Genomic DNA, 25,595 nt, shown 5'->3' with positions numbered 1-25,595 from the left:
TGATGGGATGGTGGAATAAAAGCTTCAGGGATCCAAACTATAACATATAATAAGTACTCTGTATCAAGATTGATGCAAAACAAGTGACATTTGACCTTTTTTAAAGAGAGGTTTAGCAACAACAAAAAACCCTTCTGGGGTCATTTGGGTGGATTTCCCCTATCTCTGGCCCCCCTCGGTCGGTGTTGATGATTGACATCTCTTTTGAACCATTCGAGCCAATAGAATCGAGGGGAGGTTCGGAAGTTTGGCTCCGTAAAGTGAAGTTGTGTGTTGTCTGGTTTTGCCTTCACTGCCTGAGTTTTGGTCGCCCAGTGATGATACTAACACCTCTGGAATCACAGCTTTCATATGATATCAAGTTTTTGCAGATCCGATAAGAAGGATGTGATTGGGGGACTAGGGTGAGGGGGGACGAGGGGGAGAAGGATGTGAGGGGGGACAGGTGTGTTTATTCAAAACCATTTCAACACTCAAGGTCAAGATCCTTTTGACAAACTATACTATGACTTTATTATTTTTAGAAATTCTATTCTGACATTGCAGACAAATTGCTATATAATATAATTCTGTGCAACTCAACATCTGGCTCCAGTCCAGCAGGGGGAGACAGGGAGCCTAGGGTCTGTGGCTCCACTGAGGATGTGGCTCAAAGGAAGAGTGAGTCTCCTCTTTCATGAGCTGAATGCAACACACTCTCAGCAGAGGACAAACAACTCGCTGTGAGAGAGGAGAGGAGAGGAGAGGAGAGGAGAGGAGAGAGGAGAGGAGAGGAGAGGAGAGGAGACTCAGGGATTCCACCAAGACGCTGCTGGTGAATATTTGTAAATGTATTAATCTGTTTGAACCATGTTTGATTGTTTCTAGTCTTATGAGCTAAGAAGCTAAAATATAATTTACTTTGAGATGCATTTACTTTTGATGAAATGTTAAATTGTAACTTGATTACGGAGCAGGAATGAAAGTGCTTGTTAAAGGATGGCATGTTTTCATTGAAATGTTTGTTTGCCTAAAGTGAATGAAAGTTTGTTTAGTGTTCAAGGCTTTCAACCTGAATGACTAAATGAGCATCAAGGGGCTGAAGGAAGCGAAGAGGAATCTGCAATCACTCAAAGAGGAAAGATTCAAATGTGAGTTTCCCCGTGTGTCCTTTTGGAGTGAAGCCATTTTCAAGTTGAGGCAGGAGTCCATCAAACAAACCAGATCACAACTTGACACATACTACACTCTGACCTTTAAGATAAATGTTCAGACTTTCTACACGGTGACTCTTTTTAAATGATATATGTGGTGTTTTCAACACACTGGGGTTTACAAATAACTGTTTATGATATTTACATATTTCTATTCTTTGACCTCTTTCTCTCTCTATCATCAACGACGCACTGCAGGATGACCGTTTGGACTCTTTGTCTTCTAAAGATATATTATCTCGCTATGTCTTTTATCAAGATGTTTTCAAACTAGTTAAAGGGGGAGATAGAGGGGGAGACAGTGTTCAAAGGGGGAGATAGAGGGGGTGACAGTGTTCAAAGGGGGAGATAGAGGGGATGACAGTGTTCAAAGGGGGAGATAGAGGGATGACAGTGTTCAAAGGGGGAGATAGAGGGGATGACAGTGTTCAAAGGGGGAGATAGAGGGATGACAGTGTTCAAAGGGGGAGATAGAGGGGGTGACAGTGTTCAAAGGGGGAGATAGAGGGGGTGACAGTGTTCAAAGGGGGAGATAGAGGGGGTGACAGTGTTCAAAGGGGGAGATAGAGGGGGTGACAGTGTTCAAAGGGGGAGATAGAGGGGATGACAGTGTTCAAAGGGGGAGATAGAGGGGGTGAGAGTGTTCAAAGGGGGAGATAGAGGGATGACAGTGTTCAAAGGGGGAGATAGAGGGGATGACAGTGTTCAAAGGGGGAGATAGAGGGGGTGACCGTGTTCAAAGGGGGAGACAGTGTTAAAAGGGGATGACAGTGTTAAAAGGGGGAGATAGAGGGGATGACAGTGTTCAAAGGGGGAGATAGTGTTAAAAGGGGGAGATAGAGGGGGTGACAGTGTTCAAAGGGGGAGATAGTGGGGATGACAGTGTTCAAAGGGGGAGACAGTGTTAAAAGGGGGAGATAGAGGGGGTGACAGTGTTAAAAGGGGGAGATAGAGGGGGTGAGAGTGTTAAAAGGGGGAGATAGAGGGGGTGACCGTGTTCAAAGGGGGAGACAGTGTTAAAAGGGGGAGATAGAGGGGGTGACAGTGTTAAAAGGGGGAGATAGAGGGGATGACAGTGTTCAAAGGGGGAGACAGTGTTAAAAGGGGGAGATAGAGGGGGTGACAGTGTTAAAAGGGGGAGATAGAGGGGAGACAGTGTTCAAAGGGGGAGATAGAGGGGGTGACAGTGTTCAAAGGGGGAGACAGTGTTAAAAGGGGGAGATAGAGGGGGTGACAGTGTTAAAAGGGGGAGATAGAGGGGAGACAGTGTTCAAAGGGGGAGATAGAGGGGATGACAGTGTTAAAAGGGGGAGATAGAGGGGAGACAGTGTTCAAAGGGGGAGATAGAGGGGGAGACAGTGTTCAAAGGGGGAGATAGAGGGGGTGACAGTGTTCAAAGGGGGAGATAGAGGGGAGACAGTGTTCAAAGGGGGAGATAGAGGGGATGACAGTGTTCAAAGGGGGAGATAGAGGGGATGACAGTGTTAAAAGGGGGAGATAGAGGGGGTGACAGTGTTAAAAGGGGGAGATAGAGGGGATGACAGTGTTAAAAGGGGGAGATAGAGGGGATGACAGTGTTAAAAGGGGGAGATAGAGGGGATGACAGTGTTAAAAGGGGGAGATAGAGGGGATGACAGTGTTCAAAGGGGGAGACAGTGTTAAAAGGGGGAGATAGAGGGGGTGACAGTGTTAAAAGGGGGAGATAGAGGGGAGACAGTGTTCAAAGGGGGAGATAGAGGGGAGACAGTGTTCAAAGGGGGAGATAGAGGGGGTGACAGTGTTCAAAGGGGGAGATAGAGGGGAGACAGTGTTCAAAGGGGGAGATAGAGGGGTGACAGTGTTCAAAGGGGGAGATAGAGGGGGTGACAGTGTTAAAAGGGGGAGATAGAGGGGATGACAGTGTTAAAAGGGGGAGATAGAGGGGATGACAGTGTTCAAAGGGGGAGATAGAGGGGATGACAGTGTTCAAAGGGGGAGATAGAGGGGATGACAGTGTTCAAAGGGGGAGATAGAGGGGTGACAGTGTTAAAAGGGGGAGATAGAGGGGTGACAGTGTTCAAAGGGGGAGATAGAGGGGGTGACAGTGTTAAAAGGGGGAGATAGAGGGGGTGACAGTGTTCAAAGGGGGAGATAGAGGGGGTGACAGTGTTAAAAGGGGGAGATAGAGGGGATGACAGTGTTCAAAGGGGGAGATAGAGGGGGTGACAGTGTTCAAAGGGGGAGATAGAGGGGATGACAGTGTTCAAAGGGGGAGATAGAGGGGTAACAGTGTTAAAAGGGGGAGATAGAGGGGTGACAGTGTTAAAAGGGGGAGATAGAGGGGTGACAGTGTTCAAAGGGGGAGATAGAGGGGGTGACAGTGTTAAAAGGGGGAGATAGAGGGGGTGACAGTGTTAAAAGGGGGAGATAGAGGGGAGACAGTGTTCAAAGGGGGAGATAGAGGGGGTGACAGTGTTCAAAGGGGGAGATAGAGGGGATGACAGTGTTCAAAGGGGGAGATAGAGGGGGTGACAGTGTTCAAAGGGGGAGATAGAGGGGGTGACAGTGTTAAAAGGGGGAGATAGAGGGGATGACAGTGTTAAAAGGGGGAGATAGAGGAGATGACAGTGTTCAAAGGGGGAGACAGTGTTAAAAGGGGGAGATAGAGGGGGTGACAGTGTTAAAAGGGGGAGATAGAGGGGAGACAGTGTTCAAAGGGGGAGATAGAGGGGGTGACAGTGTTCAAAGGGGGAGACAGTGTTAAAAGGGGGAGATAGAGGGGGTGACAGTGTTAAAAGGGGGAGATAGAGGGGAGACAGTGTTCAAAGGGGGAGATAGAGGGGAGACAGTGTTCAAAGGGGGAGATAGAGGGGGTGACAGTGTTCAAAGGGGGAGACAGTGTTAAAAGGGGGAGATAGAGGGGGTGACAGTGTTAAAAGGGGGAGATAGAGGGGAGACAGTGTTCAAAGGGGGAGATAGAGGGGAGACAGTGTTCAAAGGGGGAGATAGAGGGGGTGACAGTGTTCAAAGGGGGAGATAGAGGGGAGACAGTGTTCAAAGGGGGAGATAGAGGGGTGACAGTGTTCAAAGGGGGAGATAGAGGGGGTGACAGTGTTAAAAGGGGGAGATAGAGGGGATGACAGTGTTAAAAGGGGGAGATAGAGGGGATGACAGTGTTCAAAGGGGGAGATAGAGGGGATGACAGTGTTCAAAGGGGGAGATAGAGGGGATGACAGTGTTCAAAGGGGGAGATAGAGGGGTGACAGTGTTAAAAGGGGGAGATAGAGGGGTGACAGTGTTCAAAGGGGGAGATAGAGGGGGTGACAGTGTTAAAAGGGGGAGATAGAGGGGATGACAGTGTTCAAAGGGGGAGATAGAGGGGGTGACAGTGTTCAAAGGGGGAGATAGAGGGGATGACAGTGTTCAAAGGGGGAGATAGAGGGGGTGACAGTGTTCAAAGGGGGAGATAGAGGGTATGACAGTGTTCAAAGGGGGAGATAGAGGGGATGACAGTGTTAAAAGGGGGAGATAGAGGGGAGACAGTGTTCAAAGGGGGAGATAGAGGGGTGACAGTGTTCAAAGGGGGAGATAGAGGGGAGACAGTGTTCAAAGGGGGAGATAGAGGGGTGACAGTGTTAAAAGGGGGAGATAGAGGGGATGACATTGTTCAAAGGGGGAGATAGAGGGGTGACAGTGTTCAAAGGGGGAGATAGAGGGGAGACAGTGTTCAAAGGGGGAGATAGAGGGGTGACAGTGTTAAAAGGGGGAGATAGAGGGGTGACAGTGTTCAAAGGGGGAGATAGAGGGGTGACAGTGTTCAAAGGGGGAGATAGAGGGGTGACAGTGTTCAAAGGGGGAGATAGAGGGGGTGACAGTGTTAAAAGGGGGAGATAGAGGGGGTGACAGTGTTAAAAGGGGGAGATAGAGGGGATGACAGTGTTCAAAGGGGGAGATAGAGGGGGTGACAGTGTTCAAAGGGGGAGATAGAGGGGATGACAGTGTTCAAAGGGGGAGATAGAGGGGTAACAGTGTTCAAAGGGGGAGATAGAGGGGATGACAGTGTTCAAAGGGGGAGATAGAGGGGGTGACAGTGTTCAAAGGGGGAGATAGAGGGGATGACAGTGTTCAAAGGGGGAGATAGAGGGGATGACAGTGTTAAAAGGGGGAGATAGAGGGGAGACAGTGTTCAAAGGGGGAGATAGAGGGGTGACAGTGTTCAAAGGGGGAGATAGAGGGGATGACAGTGTTCAAAGGGGGAGATAGAGGGGATGACAGTGTTCAAAGGGGGAGATAGAGGGGTGACAGTGTTCAAAGGGGGAGATAGAGGGGAGACAGTGTTCAAAGGGGGAGATAGAGGGGTGACAGTGTTCAAAGGGGGAGATAGAGGGGGTGACAGTGTTAAAAGGGGGAGATAGAGGGGATGACAGTGTTAAAAGGGGGAGATAGAGGGGATGACAGTGTTAAAAGGGGGAGATAGAGGGGATGACAGTGTTCAAAGGGGGAGATAGAGGGGGTGACAGTGTTCAAAGGGGGAGATAGAGGGGGTAACAGTGTTCAAAGGGGGAGATAGAGGGGAGACAGTGTTCAAAGGGGGAGATAGAGGGGATGACAGTGTTCAAAGGGGGAGATAGAGGGGTGACAGTGTTCAAAGGGGGAGATAGAGGGGATGACAGTGTTCAAAGGGGGAGATAGAGGGGGTGACCGTGTTCAAAGGGGGAGATAGAGGGGAGACAGTGTTCAAAGGGGGAGATAGAGGGGATGACAGTGTTAAAAGGGGGAGATAGAGGGGATGACAGTGTTCAAAGGGGGAGATAGAGGGGAGACAGTGTTCAAAGGGGGAGATAGAGGGGGTGACAGTGTTCAAAGGGGGAGATAGAGGGGGTGACCGTGTTCAAAGGGGGAGATAGAGGGGAGACAGTGTTCAAAGGGGGAGATAGAGGGGAGACAGTGTTCAAAGGGGGAGATAGAGGGGGTGACAGTGTTCAAAGGGGGAGATAGAGGGGGTGACAGTGTTCAAAGGGGGAGATAGAGGGGATGACAGTGTTCAAAGGGGGAGATAGAGGGGGTGACCGTGTTCAAAGGGGGAGATAGAGGGGAGACAGTGTTCAAAGGGGGAGATAGAGGGGAGACAGTGTTCAAAGGGGGAGATAGAGGGGGTGACAGTGTTCAAAGGGGGAGATAGAGGGGAGACAGTGTTCAAAGGGGGAGATAGAGGGGAGACAGTGTTCAAAGGGGGAGATAGAGGGGTGACAGTGTTCAAAGGGGGAGATAGAGGGGGTGACAGTGTTCAAAGGGGGAGATAGAGGGGGTGACAGTGTTCAAAGGGGGAGATAGAGGGGGTGACGGTGTTCAAAGGGGGAGATAGAGGGGTGACGGTGTTCAAAGGGGGAGATAGAAGGGGTGACAGTGTTCAAAGGGGGAGATAGAGGGGGTGACAGTGCTCAAAGGGGGAGATAGAGGGGTGACAGTGTTCAAAGGGGGAGATAGAGGGGGTGACAGTGTTCAAAGGGGGAGATAGAGGGGGTGACAGTGTTCAAAGGGGGAGATAGAGGGGGTGACGGTGTTCAAAGGGGGAGATAGAGGGGTGACAGTGTTCAAAGGGGGAGATAGAAGGGGTGACAGTGTTCAAAGGGGGAGATAGAGGGGGTGACAGTGCTCAAAGGGGGAGATAGAGGGGTGACAGTGTTCAAAGGGGGAGATAGAGGGGTGACAGTGTTCAAAGGGGGAGATAGAGGGGTGACAGTGTTCAAAGGGGGAGATAGAGGGGTGACAGTGTTCAAAGGGGGAGATAGAGGGGGTGACAGTGTTAAAAGGGGGAGATAGAGGGGGTCTTAATGTTAGACCATTTGATCATTGAATGCATCATGGTCCTCTCTTTGTTCCCGGGTCCACATTAAACTCTGGTGACTCGATGCCGGTGCTTCCTTCAGTTCAAACTTCAGACCAAAGACAGGAGATGTTTGGCCCGTAGAAATCTGAGAGCTGTGATCTTTGAACAATAACTCAAACCACTTCATGACAAACTTATTTATTGATTCAAACTTAAGATGTTGTGTAAAATGAGGCCGGAGGTCCTCACAGAGGACGCTTCATTTCTTCACCAGGTCTCACGGGACTTCACGTTCTTCAGTCTGCAAAATGAACAACAATGGAGATCCAATAAGCAGAGAGGAGCCTTCATCGATGAGTTCAACACAAGGACAGGTTACTCAACACACTCACGTTCACGGTGAATCATATTGGTTTGAAAACAAATAAAAACAATAAAAACTGAAAAATATGAACAATTATTTAATTAATTTATTATTTAAGATGTAAAAAAATAGAAATAGAAATAATAATAATAAAAAATTAAAATGTGACCAGTAAATAAAAACATTCAATTAAAAAATAATTGGTTCTGAAATAAAAATAGTAAAAAATATGATTGTTATGTAATAAACAACACAACCCCCTCAGACAGTTTCAACAACAACAACATCACCTCCGGAGCAGCTCCTGAGTCGACACCGTGTCCTCGTCGCTGTCCTCCTCCTCCTTCTTCTTCTTCTCTTTGTGTTTCTGCTTCTTCCCTTTCTTCTTCTGTGGTGGACACGACGTCACGTTAGAGAAGCAGCAGTGAGGAGAGAGTTATTTGAATGTTGTCTTTATTCCTACCTTCTTTTCCTTCTTGTGTTTGTGCTGCTTCTTGGTTTTGTGCTTCTTGTCTCTGCTCCTCCGGGAGGCGCCTCCGGCTGCAGGAGGGCAAACAACAGATCTATATCTAGATACACTTTCTAAACATCGTTAGTGCTGAATATACATCGTTAATGCTGAATATACAACAATTTCATTAATTGTATGAATTCCTTCTCTTCGTGTATCCCTTTCGTCTGAGAGGATCTCCGGGTTTACTCATAAGTGAGTTTTATCAAATTCTATTGTTTTTATTCTTACATTTAAAACTTCAATCCAAGATTATATTCACTTCTTTTCTATTAAATGTATTATTTACTGTCTTCATGTTACCCGCCACGATATCCGAGTGTTTCACTGTTTGTGTTGGGAGTATGTAAACACCTCATTTTCATTCAAACTGTACGTCTTTGTTTGTTTACTATAAATATAGTGTGGGTACTCACGGAGGGGGGGCGGCAGCTTGGGACCAAACTCCTCCTCTTCCTGTTTCACACTCTGAGGCAGCGCTTTAAGAAAAGAAAACACACAAAGGACTCTTTAAAGTAGAGACACTACATACTGATATACACCTGAACATCAGCAGGAGAGGACTCTTTAAAGTAGAGACACTACATACTGATATACACCTGAACATCAGCAGGAGAGGACTCTTTAAAGTAGAGACACTACATACTGATATACACCTGAACATTAGCAGGAGAGGACTCTTTAAAGTAGAGACACTACATACTGATATACACCTGAACATCAGCAGGAGAGGACTCTTTAAAGTAGAGACACTACATACTGATATACACCTGAACATCAGCAGGAGAGGACTCTTTAAAGTAGAGACACTACATACTGATATACACCTGAACATCAGCAGGAGAGGACTCTTTAAAGTAGAGACACTACATACTGATATACACCTGAACATCAGCAGGAGAGGACTCTTTAAAGTAGAGACACTACTGATATACACCTGAACATCAGCAGGAGAGGACTCTTTAAAGTAGAGACACTACATACTGATATACAACTGAACATCAGCAGGAGAGGACTCTTTAAAGTAGAGACACTACATACTGATATACACCTGAACATCAGCAGGAGAGGACTCTTTAAAGTAGAGACACTACATACTGATATACACCTGAACATCAGCAGGAGAGGACTCTTTAAAGTAGAGACACTTCATACTGATATACAACTGAACATCAGCAGGAGAGGACTCTTTAAAGTAGAGACACTACATACTGATATACACCTGAACATCAGTAGGAGAGGACTCTTTAAAGTAGAGACACTACATACTGATATACACCTGAACATCAGCAGGAGAGGACTCTTTAAAGTAGAGACACTAAATACTGATATACACCTGAACATCAGCAGGAGAGGACTCTTTAAAGTAGAGACACTACACACTGATATACACCTGAACATCAGCAGGAGAGGACTCTTTAAAGTAGAGACACTACATACTGATATACACCTGAACATCAGCAGGAGAGGACTCTTTAAAGTAGAGACACTACATACTGATATACACCTGAACATCAGCAGGAGAGGACTCTTTAAAGTAGAGACACTACATACTGATATACACCTGAACATCAGCAGGAGAGGACTCTTTAAAGTAGAGACACTACATACTGATATACACCTGAACATCAGCAGGAGAGGACTCTTTAAAGTAGAGACATACTGATATACACCTGAACATCAGCAGGAGAGGACTCTTTAAAGTAGAGACACTACATACTGATATACACCTGAACATCAGCAGGAGAGGACTCTTTAAAGTAGAGACATACTGATATACACCTGAACATCAGCAGGAGAGGACTCTTTAAAGTAGAGACACTACATACTGATATACACCTGAACATCAGCAGGAGAGGACTCTTTAAAGTAGAGACACTACATACTGATATACACCTGAACATCAGCAGGAGAGGACTCTTTAAAGTAGAGACACTACATACTGATATACACCTGAACATCAGCAGGAGAGGACTCTTTAAAGTAGAGACACTACATACTGATATACACCTGAACATCAGCAGGAGAGGACTCTTTAAAGTAGAGACACTACATACTGATATACACCTGAACATCAGCAGGAGAGGACTCTTTAAAGTAGAGACACTACATACTGATATACACCTGAACATCAGCAGGAGAGGACTCTTTAAAGTAGAGACACTACATACTGATATACACCTGAACATCAACAGGAGAGGACTCTTTAAAGTAGAGACACTACATACTGATATACACCTGAACATCAGCAGGAGAGGACTCTTTAAAGTAGAGACACTACATACTGATATACACCTGAACATCAGCAGGAGAGGACTCTTTAAAGTAGAGACACTACATACTGAAATACACCTGAACATCATCAGGAGAGGACTCTTTAAAGTAGAGAGACTACATATGATATCCACCTGAACATCAGCAGGAGAGGACTCTTTAAAGTAGAGACACTACATACTGATATACACCTGAACATCAGCAGGAGAGGACTCTTTAAAGTAGAGACACTACATAGTGATATACACCTGAACATCATCAGGAGAGGACTCTTTAAAGTAGAGACACTACATACTGATATACACCTGAACATCAGCAGGAGAGGACTCTTTAAAGTAGAGACACTACATACTGATATACACCTGAACATCAGCAGGAGAGGACTCTTTAAATTAGAGACACTACATACTGATATACACCTGAACATCAGCAGGAGAGGACTCTTTAAAGTAGAGACACTACATACTGATATACACCTGAACATCAGCAGGAGAGGACTCTTTAAAGTAGAGACACTACATACTGATATACACCTGAACATCAGCAGGAGAGGACTCTTTAAAGTAGAGACACTACATACTGATATACACCTGAACATCAGCAGGAGAGGACTCTTTAAAGTAGAGACACTACATACTGATATACACCTGAACATCAGCAGGAGAGGACTCTTTAAAGTAGATACACTACATACTGATATACACCTGAACATCAGCGGGAGAGGACTCTTTAAAGTAGATACACTACATACTGATATACACCTGAACATCAGCAGGAGAGGACTCTTTAAAGTAGAGAGACTACATACTGATATACACCTGAACATCAGCAGGAGAGGACTCTTTAAAGTAGATACACTACATACTGATATACACCTGAACATCAGCAGGAGAGGAACTTTAAAGTAGAGACACTACATACTGATATACACCTGAACATCAGCAGGAGAGGACTCTTTAAAGTAGAGACACTACATACTGATATACACCTGAACATTAGCAGGAGAGGACTCTTTAAAGTAGATACACTACATACTGATATACACCTGAACATCAGCAGGAGAGGACTCTTTAAAGTAGATACACTACATACTGATATACACCTGAACATCAGCAGGAGAGGACTCTTTAAAGTAGATACACTACATACTGATATACACCTGAACATCAGCAGGAGAGGACTCTTTAAAGTAGATACACTACATACTGATATACACCTGAACATCAGCAGGAGAGGACTCTTTAAAGTAGAGAGACTACATACTGATATACACCTGAACATCAGCAGGAGAGGACTCTTTAAAGTAGATACACTACATACTGATATACACCTGAACATCAGCAGGAGAGGAACTTTAAAGTAGAGACACTACATACTGATATACACCTGAACATCAGCAGGAGAGGACTCTTTAAAGTAGAGACACTACATACTGATATACACCTGAACATTAGCAGGAGAGGACTCTTTAAAGTAGATACACTACATACTGATATACACCTGAACATCAGCAGGAGAGGACTCTTTAAAGTAGATACACTACATACTGATATACACCTGAACATCAGCAGGAGAGGACTCTTTAAAGTAGAGACACTACATACTGATATACACCTGAACATCAGCAGGAGAGGACTCTTTAAAGTAGAGACACTACATACTGATATACACCTGAACATCAGCAGGAGAGGACTCTTTAAAGTAGAGACAATACATACTGATATACACCTGAACATCAGCAGGAGAGGACTCTTTAAAGTAGAGACACTACATACTGATTTACACCTGAACATCAGCAGGAGAGGACTCTTTAAAGTAGAGACACTACATACTGATATACACCTGAACATCAGCAGGAGAGGACTCTTTAAAGTAGAGACACTACATACTGATTGAAATAGTAAGTTGTGTTTTGTTTACCTTGCTCTTGGCTGGAAGTGGAGGAGGGGATGGAGGAGGGGATGGAGGAGGGGATGGAGGAGGGGATGGAGGGGGGGATGGAGGAGGAAAAGGACGAGATGTTGAATAGTTGTTCCTCTACTTTCACTTCCTGTTCCTCTCTTCCCTCTTCCTCCTCCTCTTCCTCTGATGAAGAGGAGGATTCGTCAGAGGAGCTGGCGAAGATGGCTTTAAACAGATCCAATGGAGGCCGGCTCTCCTCTTCCTCCTCTCCTTCTTCTTCCTCCTCGTCTGGGTCCTTTGACTTCCTCTGTATGAAGAGAACATTGTAGGTTACAGACACACACACACACACAGAGAGAGAGAGAGAGAGAGCCAGAGAGAGAGAGAGAGAGAGAGAGAGAGCCAGAGAAAGATAGAGAGAGAGAGCGAGATCGAGAGCGAGCGAGAGAGAGAGAGCCAGAGAGAGAGAGAGAAAGAGAGATAGAGAGAGAGAGAGAGCCAGAGAGAGAGAGCGAGATCGAGATAGAGCGAGAGAAAGAGAGAGAGAAATAGAGATAGAGAGAGAGAGAGAGAGCGAGCGAGAGAGAGAGATAGAGCGAGAGAGAGAGAGAAATAGAGATAGAGAGAGAAAGAGAGAGAGCTCTAAAGTCAGAAGTTAGTGAGTTAGTGGTTAGTGAGTGTGACGGGGTTCAATTGTCCGTTCAAAAAAACTCTGGCCTAGTCGATTGGTTTGAGCTCCAAACAATTTAATAACAGCAGCAAAACAAAAAAATAGCGAACCATTGCAAGTTAGACAACAAAAATCAAAAAAACAAAAACAGACCCAATCGACTCACCACATTTCTACATAAAAAATCAGACTCAAACATAAACAGGTTAACCACCTCATAATCATTTAGCAAGATTAACAAACGCACAATAAATAATAAATGTCATGGTTCATAGCAGGAAATGTTTGGTGTGTGTGGTGTGTGTGTCAGCTGTCAGTGGCAGTCAGTCACTCTGTGACTCGCTCCGTCACACTGAGTTAGTGGTGAGTGAGTTAGTGGTTAGTGGGTGAGTGAGTTAGTGGGTGAGTTAGTGGTTAGTGAGTTAGTGGGTGAGTTAGTGGTTAGTGAGTTAGTGGTTAGTGAGTTAGTGGGTGAGTGGTTAGTGGGTGAGTTAGTGGGTGAGTTAGTGGGTGAGTTAGTGGTTAGTGGGTGAGTTAGTGGTTAGTGGGTGAGTTAGTGGTTAGTGGGTGAGTTAGTGGTTAGTGAGTTAGTGGTTAGTGGGTGAGTTAGTGGGTGAGTTAGTGGTTAGTGAGTTAGTGGTTAGTGGGTGAGTTAGTGGGTGAGTTAGTGGTTAGTGAGTTAGTGGGTGAGTTAGTGGTTAGTGAGTTAGTGGTTAGTGAGTTAGTGGGTGAGTTAGTGGGTGAGTTAGTGGTTAGTGGGTGAGTTAGTGGTTAGTGGTTAGTGGGTGAGTTAGTGGTTAGTGAGTTAGTGGTTAGTGAGTTAGTGGGTGAGTTAGTGGTTAGTGGGTGAGTTAGTGGTTAGTGGGTGAGTTAGTGGGTGAGTTAGTGGTTAGTGAGTTAGTGGGTGAGTTAGTGGTTAGTGAGTTAGTGGTTAGTGAGTTAGTGGTTAGTGGGTGAGTTAGTGGTTAGTGAGTGAGTGGTTAGTGAGTTATTGGGTGAGTGGTTAGTGGGTGAGTTAGTGGGTGAGTTAGTGGTTAGTGGGTGAGTTAGTGGTTAGTGGGTGAGTTAGTGGTTAGTGGGTGAGTTAGTGGTTAGTGGGTGAGTTAGTGGTTAGTGGTTAGTGAGTTAGTGGGTGAGTTAGTGGTTAGTGAGTTAGTTGTTAGTGAGTTAGTGGTTAGTGGTTAGTGGGTGAGTTAGTGGTTAGTGAGTGAGTGGTTAGTGGTTGAGTTAGTGGTTAATGGTTAGTGAGTTAGTGGTTAGTGAGTTAGTGGTTAGTGGGTGAGTTAGTGGTTAGTGGTTAGTGGGTGAGTTAGTGGTGAGTGAGTTAGTGGTTAGTGGTTGAGTTAGTGGGTTAGTGAGTTAGTGTTTGAGTTAGTGGTTAGTGAGTTAGTGGGTGAGTTAGTGGTTAGTGGTTAGTGAGTTAGTGGTTAGTGGGTGAGTTAGTGGTTAGTGAGTTAGTGGTTAGTGGGTGAGTTAGTGGTGAGTGGTTGAGTTAGTGGTTAGTGTGTTAGTGGTTAGTGGTTGAGTTAGTGGTTAGTGGTTAGTGAGTCGTTACCTCTGGATCTTCAGCTCTGTTTGCAGTTTGGTTTCTTGCGGCGCTGAGCAGCTCAGACAGCGGGTCCTTCTTCTTCTTCTCCTTCTCCTTCTCCTTCTCCTTCTCCTCCTCCTCCTGCTTCTGCTCCTCTTTCTGCTGGGACTGATCCCACCTGGACCTCCTTCCCGACTCCGGAGGTTTGGGAGGAGCTGAGGAAGAGGAGAGCAGTGGATACAGAGGAAGATGGAAACGGATTATAACGCATTGATCTGTCCTCACTCAAAACAAACTCAAAACCAAATCTTCCTTTTTATTTTATTTTGAAAAATAAGCCATCCTGAGCTTTAAGGTGGGGTAGGTCAGTTTGAGAAACCGGCTCGAGATACACTTGTTGTTATATTTCATGGAATGCTCTGAACATCCCGATAGCAATGAATATCTGAAGTGCTTTGACAATAAATCCATTAAATGTCATCTGTGGAAGCCGTAGTGCTGTAAAAAGCACGTCCAATCATCTGAGCCGGCTAAAGTAACTGGATGGCCTACCTGCCTGTCAGCCTTCCATCTGTGCACAAACTGATCTCGTGCCCTCATTGGTCATGTGTGCGTTCACGTGTGTTGGAGGAGGGGCTCTGTGAGGAAGTGGCAGATTTTTTCAGGCTTTGTATTTTCTAATTGGTCATTTAGCCACAGCGCACTCGAGCTGGTTTCTCCAAAATTACCTACCACACCTTTAAAGCAAGGAAAAAGTTACTTTGTGCTTTTATTTTGAAAATGTAAGTGTCATGCTGAGCATAAAGGTCCCATGTCATGGCCATCTCTACTGATCATGATTCCATTGTTGAGGATCTACTAGAATAGATTTACATTGTTCAATGTTCCAAACTCACATTGGTTTCTCAAACAACATCTCTGTATAGTTTGTGTATTCACTCTCTGTCCTACACGGCTTGTTGGAGCTCCTAACCCCCCCCCCTCCCTATGAGCCCACTGTGCTCTGATTGGTCAGCTCGCTGCTGCGAGGAGCTGTCAGTGTGAGCTGGCTTACTGGTGTGGTTTCCTGCTTGCTTCGAGACAGCGAGAAATCCGCATCCCCCCCCGCACCCCGAAACACGGCGTACCTACAGTGTAAGCGCGCAATAGTTTTGCCACGCTGCGAGGCTCCACTAGCGCCACTCAGACTACAGTCTACCGGTGGCAGAGGTTAAACCGTGTGTATTAATACCTTCCAGGGGTGTTTTCTCCTGGAGGCCAAGGGAAGCCAGGCTTCCCCTGTTTTTTAGGATTGTAGTTTCATTTTAATAAATAAATAAAAACACTTCGTTTAGTTTCGGAAATTCTTTGTTGTGTGTTGCTGCCGGCCCGTCTCTCCCCCATTCTCATTGAGTATTTTACAAAGAGTGAAACAGCGCCCCTCTAGATGTCATGGTGAAACAGTAGATTGCACTCTCTGTTGCGAGAGGAGGCCAGCCGAAATTGGCTTCCCTTGGTGAAAAATAATGGAGGGGTTGACCAATCAGATGAGGCTCACGTCATGCGCCTGCCAACCTGTGATTGATCAGGGCCATGCCAAGGGAAGCCAGAGGCGGCTGGCTTCCCTTGCCTCACAATCCAATCAAATCGCATCAACTTAGTGGTGCAGTGACGCGTCCCAAAAAGCGGAAGTAAGCTGCGCTTGGTTTCCCTCGACAAAATAGCAATGGGATTTCTCCATAGGATTTTGGAAAATAGCTCGAAAAAAGGTCAGTGGAAAACGAACCTGTTAGATAAATGCACGTTTTGTTCAGTCGGATAATATCCACATGTCTACCCTACTTTTATAATTTTCTAATGATAAATCTAATCGATAGAAGATAGATAGCGCCACTGCACCACTCTCACCGCCATTAGAAAGTAGCAAGCAACTGAAGCAAGTGCAATTATGGAGGGTGGAGATTTGGAGTATTTAATCAAAAATAATTGGACTAAACTTCCGCTGCAGCAGCAACAACAAATACAATCTGATGACAGGCCAATGCCCAAACTGGAGCTGTGTACAGCGAGGAACAAAGGAGCGAACCGGACGTAAAACGTTAAAGGTCTCCTGATTTAGTTTGTGAATGAATGCTTATTAGAGTTTGGGCTGGAGAGTGCGTGCGGACCTGTCGGTCAGATAACAGGCGTGTGTAAGTCCTGCATCTGTATGATACAAATGTGTGTAAAATGATACCTGGTGCTGTAATCACTCATCTGGTTACGTTATTACATTGACCACCACACCCCCCCCCCCCCCCCCCCCCGACCCAAAAGAAAGGATGTGTTATTGGCTTCCCCTATTTCCCCACGCCACGCTACTGATACCTTCAGGTCTACCGGTGGCAGAGGGTAAACCGTGTGTATTAATACCTGAAGGTATTACTATCGGAGGCTTACCTGGCGTGTCTCTGCTCTCCGGCACCGACAGGAAGTTGAACACAGAGAACTTGTCCCTCTTCACTTTATGGAGACCCACAAACCCAGAGCTGCAAAAACACATTAAAAACATTCTTATATTTCACATTTAAAGGACCAGGTGTGTGTGTGTGTGTGTGTGTGTGTGTGTGTGTGTGTGTGTGTGTGTGTGTGTGTGTGTGTGTGTGTGTGTGTGTGTGTGTGTGTGTGTGTGCGCGCATCACTTCCTGTTCCCTGGTCTCAGAGCCAATGGGATCTCTCCATAGGGTTTAGGAAACTAGCTGATCTAAGGTCTGTGGTTGAGACTCATTGAAGACACGGATCACGTTTTGTTCTACATTAAATCATCAGCAGTGACCCCACTGGTGATTTCTGAAGAGTGGACGTGTCTGAGAAACGATGGTTGTTACCAAGTGGCTGAATAGGACTACAGAAGTCGTGGAGGTCGTTGTACGTCATTACGCTGAACACGTAACACTCCTCTAAGTTTGTTTCTGTTCTGCTTGAGAGCAAGTCCCTGCCTCCTGCAGACTGTTCAAACAAACGCTTCAACTCCTTCCATCTAGAATCTGTGTGTTTGAATATGGATCTGAAGTTGGCGAGACGTGGAAGACCTGCTGTAGTTAGTTTATAGCATAACGTTAGCATTTTGCTTCAGCAACTCAATCAACTTAGTATTCACTTGTCCACTAAAAAGACAACATTTCTCAATATTTCACTTCCTTGCATGATCCTTTTAGGCTGTGCAGGTTCTATCATATGTCAAGGTCTCTGTCAGAATGAAATCCTCTGTCACTTTTCAATGGCAGCCGACTGGTAAAGAGATTGTCAGAAATACTTGTATTGTCCATCGCAAAGCCCTGCATATGGTTATTAAAAGCAGGTGTTTGTCATCAAAGCAACAAGAAAAAAGCTGCTTATCTTGATGTTCAGGTCTCTGAACACTGAGGTCTGTGAACATGAGAAAGTGGTCTGCTCTTTGTACCATTGCTCTCCTAAGTTAAATACTTTTTTCTGTTCAACATTTAAAATAAACGGAAGTATTGGGCTACTTTTCAGTAACAAAATTTTGCGCAACACATGTTTGAGGATAATGTCCAGTGAAACCATTATTGCCCTCATGAGTACAGGTTTTCTACAATTCTGTGTGTGTGGATATTCTCCAGATATACCATTGTGGTCCTCATAACTCAGGGACTTGCTGTGTGTATGGGTAATGTCCAGCTAATCCAGAGGGGTTCTCAAAAGTCATAATTGTGTCAGGAAACTCCCGCCCAGTCCCGCCCCCGTCCTCACAGTCCTGTAGAATTTCAGGTCTACAGATCTCTACACTCTTTTACCAAAACTGAATTCTAAATAGCCAGAAATGTAGCTGCATTTTTTATTATCAGTTCAAGCACTCTGCTGTCTCTCTACGGCAAAGGGAAAGGTGGGTCCCCATAAGTCAGTGTTTGAACTGGTACGAGGAAAAAGTCCTGACAAACCACCCGTACGTGGGAGTGTGTGTGTGTGTGAGTGTGTGAGTGTGTGAGTGTGTGAGTGTGTGTGTGTGTGTGTGTGTGTGTGTGTGTGTGTGTGTGTGTGTGTGTGTGTGTGTGTGTGTGTGTGTGTGTGTGTGTGTGTGTGTGTGTGTGTGTGTGTGTGTGTGTGTGTGTGTGTGTGTGTGTGTGGGTGTGGGTGTGGGTGGGTGTGTGTGTGTGTGTGTGTGTGTGTGTGAGTGTTACCCAGGGTGAGGGTCTGGGATGTTGAATCTCTTGCAGAGCAGTTTGTCTGGATGCCACTCGAACGTTTCTCTCGTCAGTTTCCCGAACATCTTCATGTTCACCGCCGCCTGCTGGTCGTCAACGACAACCTGACAACACAAACAAACAACGAGAGATTTAAAGTAAACTGCGGAAACATTGAGATTTAACATTGATGTGTAACGTTAAACTCAAATCGTCTAAAATGTTAAAGTGCCAAAAGAATATTTTTTCATTGTACACTGTAGTTATAATAAATACATATAAAATCATAACATGGTACTAAATTAAAGCATTTCAAATAATTCAAATGTATAATGTTTCAAAAGAGCTTAGATTGTTCATTTTTAATGTATTTCAGTTTTCAATTATAATCACTAGATACATGGAAGCATGACATCAGTGTTACTGCATGTTTAAAGCTCTTGTATCAGTCATACGGTGTGTTAGCGCCCCCTGCTGTACCTCCTGCTCCTTGCCCTCCTCCTCTTCCTCCGGCTGCTCCTCCTCCCCTCTCTTGGCTCTGGTGAAGCGAGAGGAGAGGAAGGAGGAGGACGGTCTGTAGAGGATGGACGCTCGGACGAACTCGTCTCTCTCTCTGCTGCGTTCCCACTCCGTCATGCTGGGGTCCAGACTCTGCTCCAGACCGCCTGAGGGCGCATGGAGCCGTATCAGTATATGATATCATGAAAACACTACGTTTCAGCAGAGGTGGGCGTCTAGCCGTCATTTGACACCCTTACTCAGCTCGGAACGCCCTGAACTCCAGCCGAGGGCGTCCAAAAATATTAATAATACGAGAGAACAAGGACATCCCCCTGTTGGAGGGCAAAGGGGTCTGGTGGGATTATTTTCGTGGCCAGCAAAGCGTGTTCCTGTGACGGCAAGTGTATTGCGGGCGAGCGCCAGAACCTCGCAGCGGCGAAACTGAGGCTCTGGTAAACTGTGGTAACATGACGAGCCCCCGCCCCCCCCCCCCGCTCTCGGGGCGGACGCCCTCTCATCCCTGGTCTGGCAGAAACACTGTAGTGGAGTATATATACTCTGTTACTGTACTTAAGTACATGTTTCTGGTATCAGTACTTTACTCCACTACTTATCTTTCTGACCACCTTTTACTTTCTACTTCTTACATGTTGAACTCAAATACCTGTACTTTCTACTTCTTACATGTTGAACTCAAATACCTGTACTTTCTACTTCTTACATGTTGAACACAAATACCTGTACTTTCTACTTCTTACATGTTGAACTCAAATACCTGTACTTTCTACTTCTCACATGTTGAACACAAATACCTGTACTTTCTACTTCTTACATGTTGAACTCTAATACCTGTACTTTCTACTTCTTACATGTTGAACTCAAATACCTGTACTTTCTACTTCTTACATGTTGAACACAAATACCTGTACTTTCTACTTCTTACATGTTGAACTCAAATACCTGTACTTTCTACTTCTCACATGTTGAACACAAATACCTGTACTTTCTACTTCTTACATGTTGAACTCTAATACCTGTACTTTCTACTTCTTACATGTTGAACTCTAATACCTGTACTTTCTACTTCTTACATGTTGAACACAAATACCTGTACTTTCTACTTCTTACATGTTGAACTCAAATACCTGTACTTTCTACTTCTTACATGTTGAACTCAAATACCTGTACTTTCTACTTCTCACATGTTGAACTCAAATACCTGTACTTTCTACTTCTTACATGTTGAACTCAAATACCTGTACTTTCTACTTCTCACATGTTGAACTCAAATACCTGTACTTTCTACTTCTTACATGTTGAACTCAAATACCTGTACTTTCTACTTCTCACATGTTGAACTCAAATACCTGTACTTTCTACTTCTTACATGTTGAACTCAAATACCTGTACTTTCTACTTCTTACATGTTGAACACAAATACCTGTACTTTCTACTTCTCACATGTTGAACCCAAATACCTGTACTTTCTACTTCTTACATGTTGAACTCAAATACCTGTACTTTCTACTTCTTACATGTTGAACACTAATACCTGTACTTTCTACTTCTTACATGTTGAACTCAAATACCTGTACTTTCTACTTCTTACATGTTGAACTCAAATACCTGTACTTTCTACTTCTCACATGTTGAACTCAAATACCTGTACTTTCTACTTCTTACATGTTGAACACAAATACCTGTACTTTCTACTTCTTACATGTTGAACTCAAATACCTGTACTTTCTACTTCTTACATGTTGAACTCAAATACCTGTACTTTCTACTTCTCACATGTTGAACTCAAATACCTGTACTTTCTACTTCTTACATGTTGAACACAAATACCTGTACTTTCTACTTCTCACATGTTGAACTCAAATACCTGTACTTTCTACTTCTTACATGTTGAACTCAAATACCTGTACTTTCTACTTCTTACATGTTGAACACAAATACCTGTACTTTCTACTTCTTACATGTTGAACTCAAATACCTGTACTTTCTACTTCTTACATGTTGAACACTAATACCTGTACTTTCTACTTCTTACATGTTGAACACAAATACCTGTACTTTCTACTTCTCTCATTTTCCAAACAGGCTGGTTCCTGTAGTCTGAATGTGTGTTTGGTGGCGTGATCATTATTATTTAGAGTCATTGCGTGCCTATTGATTTGAACACGATCCGTGTATCCATCATTTCCTGGTCTTCTCTAAAGAAGAGGGACCAATGGAAACGTTGTCATGTTGCCGTTGGTCACCATGGAAACATTCATTAGCTAACAATGACATTATTGTTCTATTAATATAAAGGGAGGTCAGGTACTCTTTAAAACAGCTGCTAGTTATGGGTACTTTTTACTGAAGTACATTTCAAAGTTCTTTACTTTGACTTGAGGAAAGAAGTTTAGTCAGTACTTCTACTTTCACCAGAGTATTTTAAAACATGAGTATCTGTACTTCTACTTGAGGAAAGGATGTGTGTACTTTAACATCTCTGGTCACCTTACTTCTCTCTGCTTGAAAGAAGACGCCTTTGCCTTCATGTTTTGAACCCCTGAGTGGTTCTGTGCAGGATGGTAACGGCTCATATCGCTGAGATCTACTTCAGAGCGTGGAAGAAAGCCAGCGGTGATTTCCTGGAGACGATCGAGAGTTCCTGCGTTCAGGATTTAATGCAGAACGCCATCTTCCTCCACAGATCCTCTCCTGTCTACGCCAAAGTCCGAAAGGTAGCTGCTTTAAAGTCAATCCTTCTTTTTGTGTGTGCGGAGAGATCGAAATACCGTTTCCCACAATACAAACATTTATAAAAATATGTATACAGTTTATGTGGCATGGCATTAAATGTTTCCCACGGCATTCTCACAGAATAAAATGTGTATTCTCTGCAGATCGTGAGCTACTTCCACTCGAGGAAAGGCTGTGAGAAAGTGGACAAGATGCTCTCCAATCTCTACAAGCCCATTCTGTGGAAAGCTCTAAGTGTACGCGTCAACGTTTCTTTACCTTTTTGTACTTTTTGTTTTGTTTTCAAGACTCATTTCTGTTTGATTTCTTCAGGCGCCAAACTTCGAGGTGCGAGCGAACGCCACGCTGCTTTTCACCGAAGCTTTCCCGGTGCTTGACATAGAAAACAGCAACAAGAGCACGGACGAGGCCATTCAGAAGCAGCTGGACACGGTCATGGTGAGAGCCTTAAAAACGCTTTATTTGAGAGGAAACTGGGCTTTTGCAGTAAAACCACAGAAAACAGAGTTAAAAAGGAGAATTAGACTTTCTGTGTTTTTTAGGCATGCACTCATCGACATTTATTAAAAGTACCAAAATATGGGATTTAATTACATTTTATTGGCTAGAATTTCACATATTTTTTATTGAATTATTATTTAATCCTTAAAGATGGGGTAAGTCATTTTGGAGAAACCAGCTCGAGTGCGCTAGAATTTGAAAATACACAGCCGGAACAAATCTGCCCCTTCCTCACAGAGCCCCTCCTCCAACACACACTAACGCGCACATGACCAATGAGGGCACGAGATCAGTTTGTGCACAGATGGAAGGCTGACAGGCAGGTAGGCCATCCAGTTACTTTAGCCGGCTCAGATGATTGGTCGTGCTTTTTACAGCGCCACGGCTTCAAGAGAGGAAATTTTTTATGGATTCTTTGTCAAAGCACTTCAGATATTCATTGCTATCTGGATGTTAAGAGCATTCCATGGAATATAACAACAAGTGCATCTCGAGCCGGTTTCTCAAACTTACCTACCCCACCTTTAATATATTGATTTATTTGTTTTGTTTTAGTTTTGTGAAGCACCTTTTTTGTATGAAGGGTGCTATATAAATAAGGTTAGAGATATAAATATGTAATTTATGATGGTTTTTATACTTCTGGGCAACTTAATTTATTGTTATATATATATATAATGTATCATTTTGTTTTTGATCAATAACCTTAAAAAGCAGGCATTGGCATGTTGTTGCAGATTATCACGTGTCCTAATAATCCCTCTTCTTGTAGAATCTGTATTTGCATTGTTGATTGAATGTGTGAACGAGGCGATCACGTTAAGCTGTCGTTATCAGGCTGTCATTTGTTATATATTGTTGGAGCGGTAAGCAGGCAGAGCTAGGTGGTCCGTGAGTGTTTTGTTTACGGTGGTTCTTGGTATGTCGAGGCTATAAAGACAAAGCCTTTTTCATGCCTTTGCAGAGCTGCACAAAACCGACAAGGAAACCCCGAAAGAACACAATAAATCCTCTTTAGTTCAAACCCTCCTCTCTCCTCCTCAGGTGCTCCTGGATGATCCTCACCCCACAGTCCGCTCTAACGCCATCTTAGGAGTGTGTAAGATCCTGGCTAAATACTGGGAGCTGCTTCCTGCCGCCATCATCACCGACTTCCTGAAGAAGCTTGTGATGGAGCTGGCGTTCGATTCGAGTTCTCCTGACGTCCGCTGCTCCGTCTTCAAGGTAGGAAATAATCAAAGTAAATATTAGACAGATATACTTTTGAGTTGTTTTAATGACTCTTGTTTCCCCCAGTGTCTCATCATCGTGCTGGACAACAGCCTCAGCCATCCCATCCTGGAGAAGCTGCTCCAGACTCTGAAATACAGTTTGCACGACAACTCGGAGAAAGTCCGCGTCGCTTTCCTCGACATGCTCATTAAAGTGAAGGCTGTGCGAGCTGCTAAGGTACCGTCTCCTCTCGTAGCTCTGGTCCGTGTGCAGCATGGATCATCTTCTCTGTCTCCTCTCGTAGCTCTGGTCCGTGTGCAGCATGGATCATCTTCTCTGTCTCCTCTCGTAGCTCTGGTCCGTGTGCAGCATGGATCATCTTCTCTGTCTCCTCTCGTAGCTCTGGTCCGTGTGCAGCATGGATCATCTTCTCTGTCTCCTCTCGTAGCTCTGGTCCGTGTGCAGCATGGATCATCTTCTCTGTCTCCTCTCGTAGTTCTGGTCCGTGTGCAACATGGATCATCTTCTCTGTCTCCTCTCGTAGCTCTGGTCCGTGTGCAGCATGGATCATCTTCTCTGTCTCCTCTCGTAGCTCTGGTCCGTGTGCAGCATGGATCATCTTCTCTGTCTCCTCTCGTAGTTCTGGTCCGTGTGCAGTATGGATCATCTTCTCTGTCTCCTCTCTTAGTTCTGGTCCGTGTGCAGCATGGATCATCTTCTCTGTCTCCTCTCTTAGTTCTGGTCCGTGTGCAGCATGGATCATCTTCTCTGTCTCCTCTCGTAGCTCTGGTCCGTGTGCAGCATGGATCATCTTCTCTGTCTCCTCTCTTAGTTCTGGTCCGTGTGCAGCATGGATCATCTTCTCTGTCTCCTCTCTTAGTTCTGGTCCGTGTGCAGCATGGATCATCTTCTCTGTCTCCTCTCGTAGCTCTGGTCTGTGTGCAGCATGGATCATCTTCTCTGTCTCCTCTCTTAGTTCTGGTCCATGTGCAGCATGGATCATCTTCTCTGTCTCCTCTCTTAGTTCTGGTCCGTGTGCAGCATGGATCATCTTCTCTGTCTCCTCTCGTAGTTCTGGTCCGTGTGCAGCATGGATCATCTTCTCTGTCTCCTCTCGTAGTTCTGGTCCGTGTGCAGCATGGATCATCTTCTCTGTCTCCTCTCGTAGTTCTGGTCCGTGTGCAGCATGGATCATCTTCTCTGTCTCCTCTCGTAGTTCTGGTCCGTGTGCAGCATGGATCATCTTCTCTGTCTCCTCTCTTAGTTCTGGTCCGTGTGCAGCATGGATCATCTTCTCTGTCTCCTCTCGTAGTTCTGGTCCGTGTGCAGCATGGATCATCTTCTCTGTCTCCTCTCTTAGTTCTGGTCCGTGTGCAGCATGGATCATCTTCTCTGTCTCCTCTCGTAGCTCTGGTCCGTGTGCAGCATGGATCATCTTCTCTGTCTCCTCTCGTAGCTCTGGTCCGTGTGCAGCATGGATCATCTTCTCTGTCTCCTCTCGTAGCTCTGGTCCGTGTGCAGCATGGATCATCTTCTCTGTCTCCTCTCGTAGCTCTGGTCCGTGTGCAGCATGGATCATCTTCTCTGTCTCCTCTCGTAGTTCTGGTCCGTGTGCAACATGGATCATCTTCTCTGTCTCCTCTCGTAGCTCTGGTCCGTGTGCAGCATGGATCATCTTCTCTGTCTCCTCTCGTAGCTCTGGTCCGTGTGCAGCATGGATCATCTTCTCTGTCTCCTCTCGTAGCTCTGGTCCGTGTGCAGCATGGATCATCTTCTCTGTCTCCTCTCTTAGTTCTGGTCCGTGTGCAGCATGGATCATCTTCTCTGTCTCCTCTCGTAGCTCTGGTCCGTGTGCAGCATGGATCATCTTCTCTGTCTCCTCTCTTAGTTCTGGTCCGTGTGCAGCATGGATCATCTTCTCTGTCTCCTCTCGTAGTTCTGGTCCGTGTGCAGTATGGATCATCTTCTCTGTCTCCTCTCTTAGTTCTGGTCCGTGTGCAGCATGGATCATCTTCTCTGTCTCCTCTCGTAGCTCTGGTCCGTGTGCAGCATGGATCATCTTCTCTGTCTCCTCTCTTAGTTCTGGTCCGTGTGCAGCATGGATCATCTTCTCTGTCTCCTCTCTTAGTTCTGGTCCGTGTGCAGCATGGATCATCTTCTCTGTCTCCTCTCTTAGTTCTGGTCCGTGTGCAGCATGGATCATCTTCTCTGTC

General features: G+C 45.1%; 2 protein-coding genes across 2 annotated transcripts in view; one reads left to right on the top strand and one right to left on the bottom strand.

Moving 5' to 3' along the window:
• Positions 1 to 7,184: 7,184 nt before the first annotated feature.
• LOC307026294 (G patch domain-containing protein 1-like) lies at positions 7,185 to 19,096 on the bottom strand. Its single transcript, XM_079661580.1, has 9 exons — positions 18,895 to 19,096; positions 18,412 to 18,539; positions 16,670 to 16,758; positions 14,279 to 14,466; positions 12,072 to 12,360; positions 8,294 to 8,356; positions 7,830 to 7,906; positions 7,657 to 7,754; positions 7,185 to 7,303 (listed from the first exon to the last, which is right to left on the bottom strand). Exons 1-9 carry the CDS (start codon positions 19,048 to 19,050, stop codon positions 7,270 to 7,272), a joined length of 1,122 nt encoding a protein of 373 aa, XP_079517706.1. The 5' UTR covers positions 19,051 to 19,096; the 3' UTR covers positions 7,185 to 7,269.
• Positions 19,097 to 21,494: 2,398 nt separating this feature from the next.
• Positions 21,495 to 25,595, top strand: part of ncapg2 (non-SMC condensin II complex, subunit G2) — a gene marked incomplete at its 5' end in the record, with an annotated part of 24,967 nt that continues 20,866 nt past the window's right edge. The window contains 5 exons of the mRNA XM_079661212.1: positions 21,495 to 21,650; positions 21,813 to 21,905; positions 21,982 to 22,107; positions 23,215 to 23,394; positions 23,467 to 23,619. Coding sequence (XP_079517338.1) covers positions 21,495 to 21,650; positions 21,813 to 21,905; positions 21,982 to 22,107; positions 23,215 to 23,394; positions 23,467 to 23,619 — 708 coding nt within the window. The remainder of the gene's footprint in view (positions 21,651 to 21,812; positions 21,906 to 21,981; positions 22,108 to 23,214; positions 23,395 to 23,466; positions 23,620 to 25,595) is intronic.

The sequence above is a fragment of the Notothenia rossii genome (genome assembly GCF_949606895.1).
Source record: "Notothenia rossii genome assembly, chromosome: 12".
Taxonomy (NCBI): Eukaryota; Metazoa; Chordata; class Actinopteri; order Perciformes; family Nototheniidae; genus Notothenia; species Notothenia rossii.
Note: the sequence above shows the minus strand (reverse complement) of the source record. Positions and strands in the feature narration are given on the sequence as shown.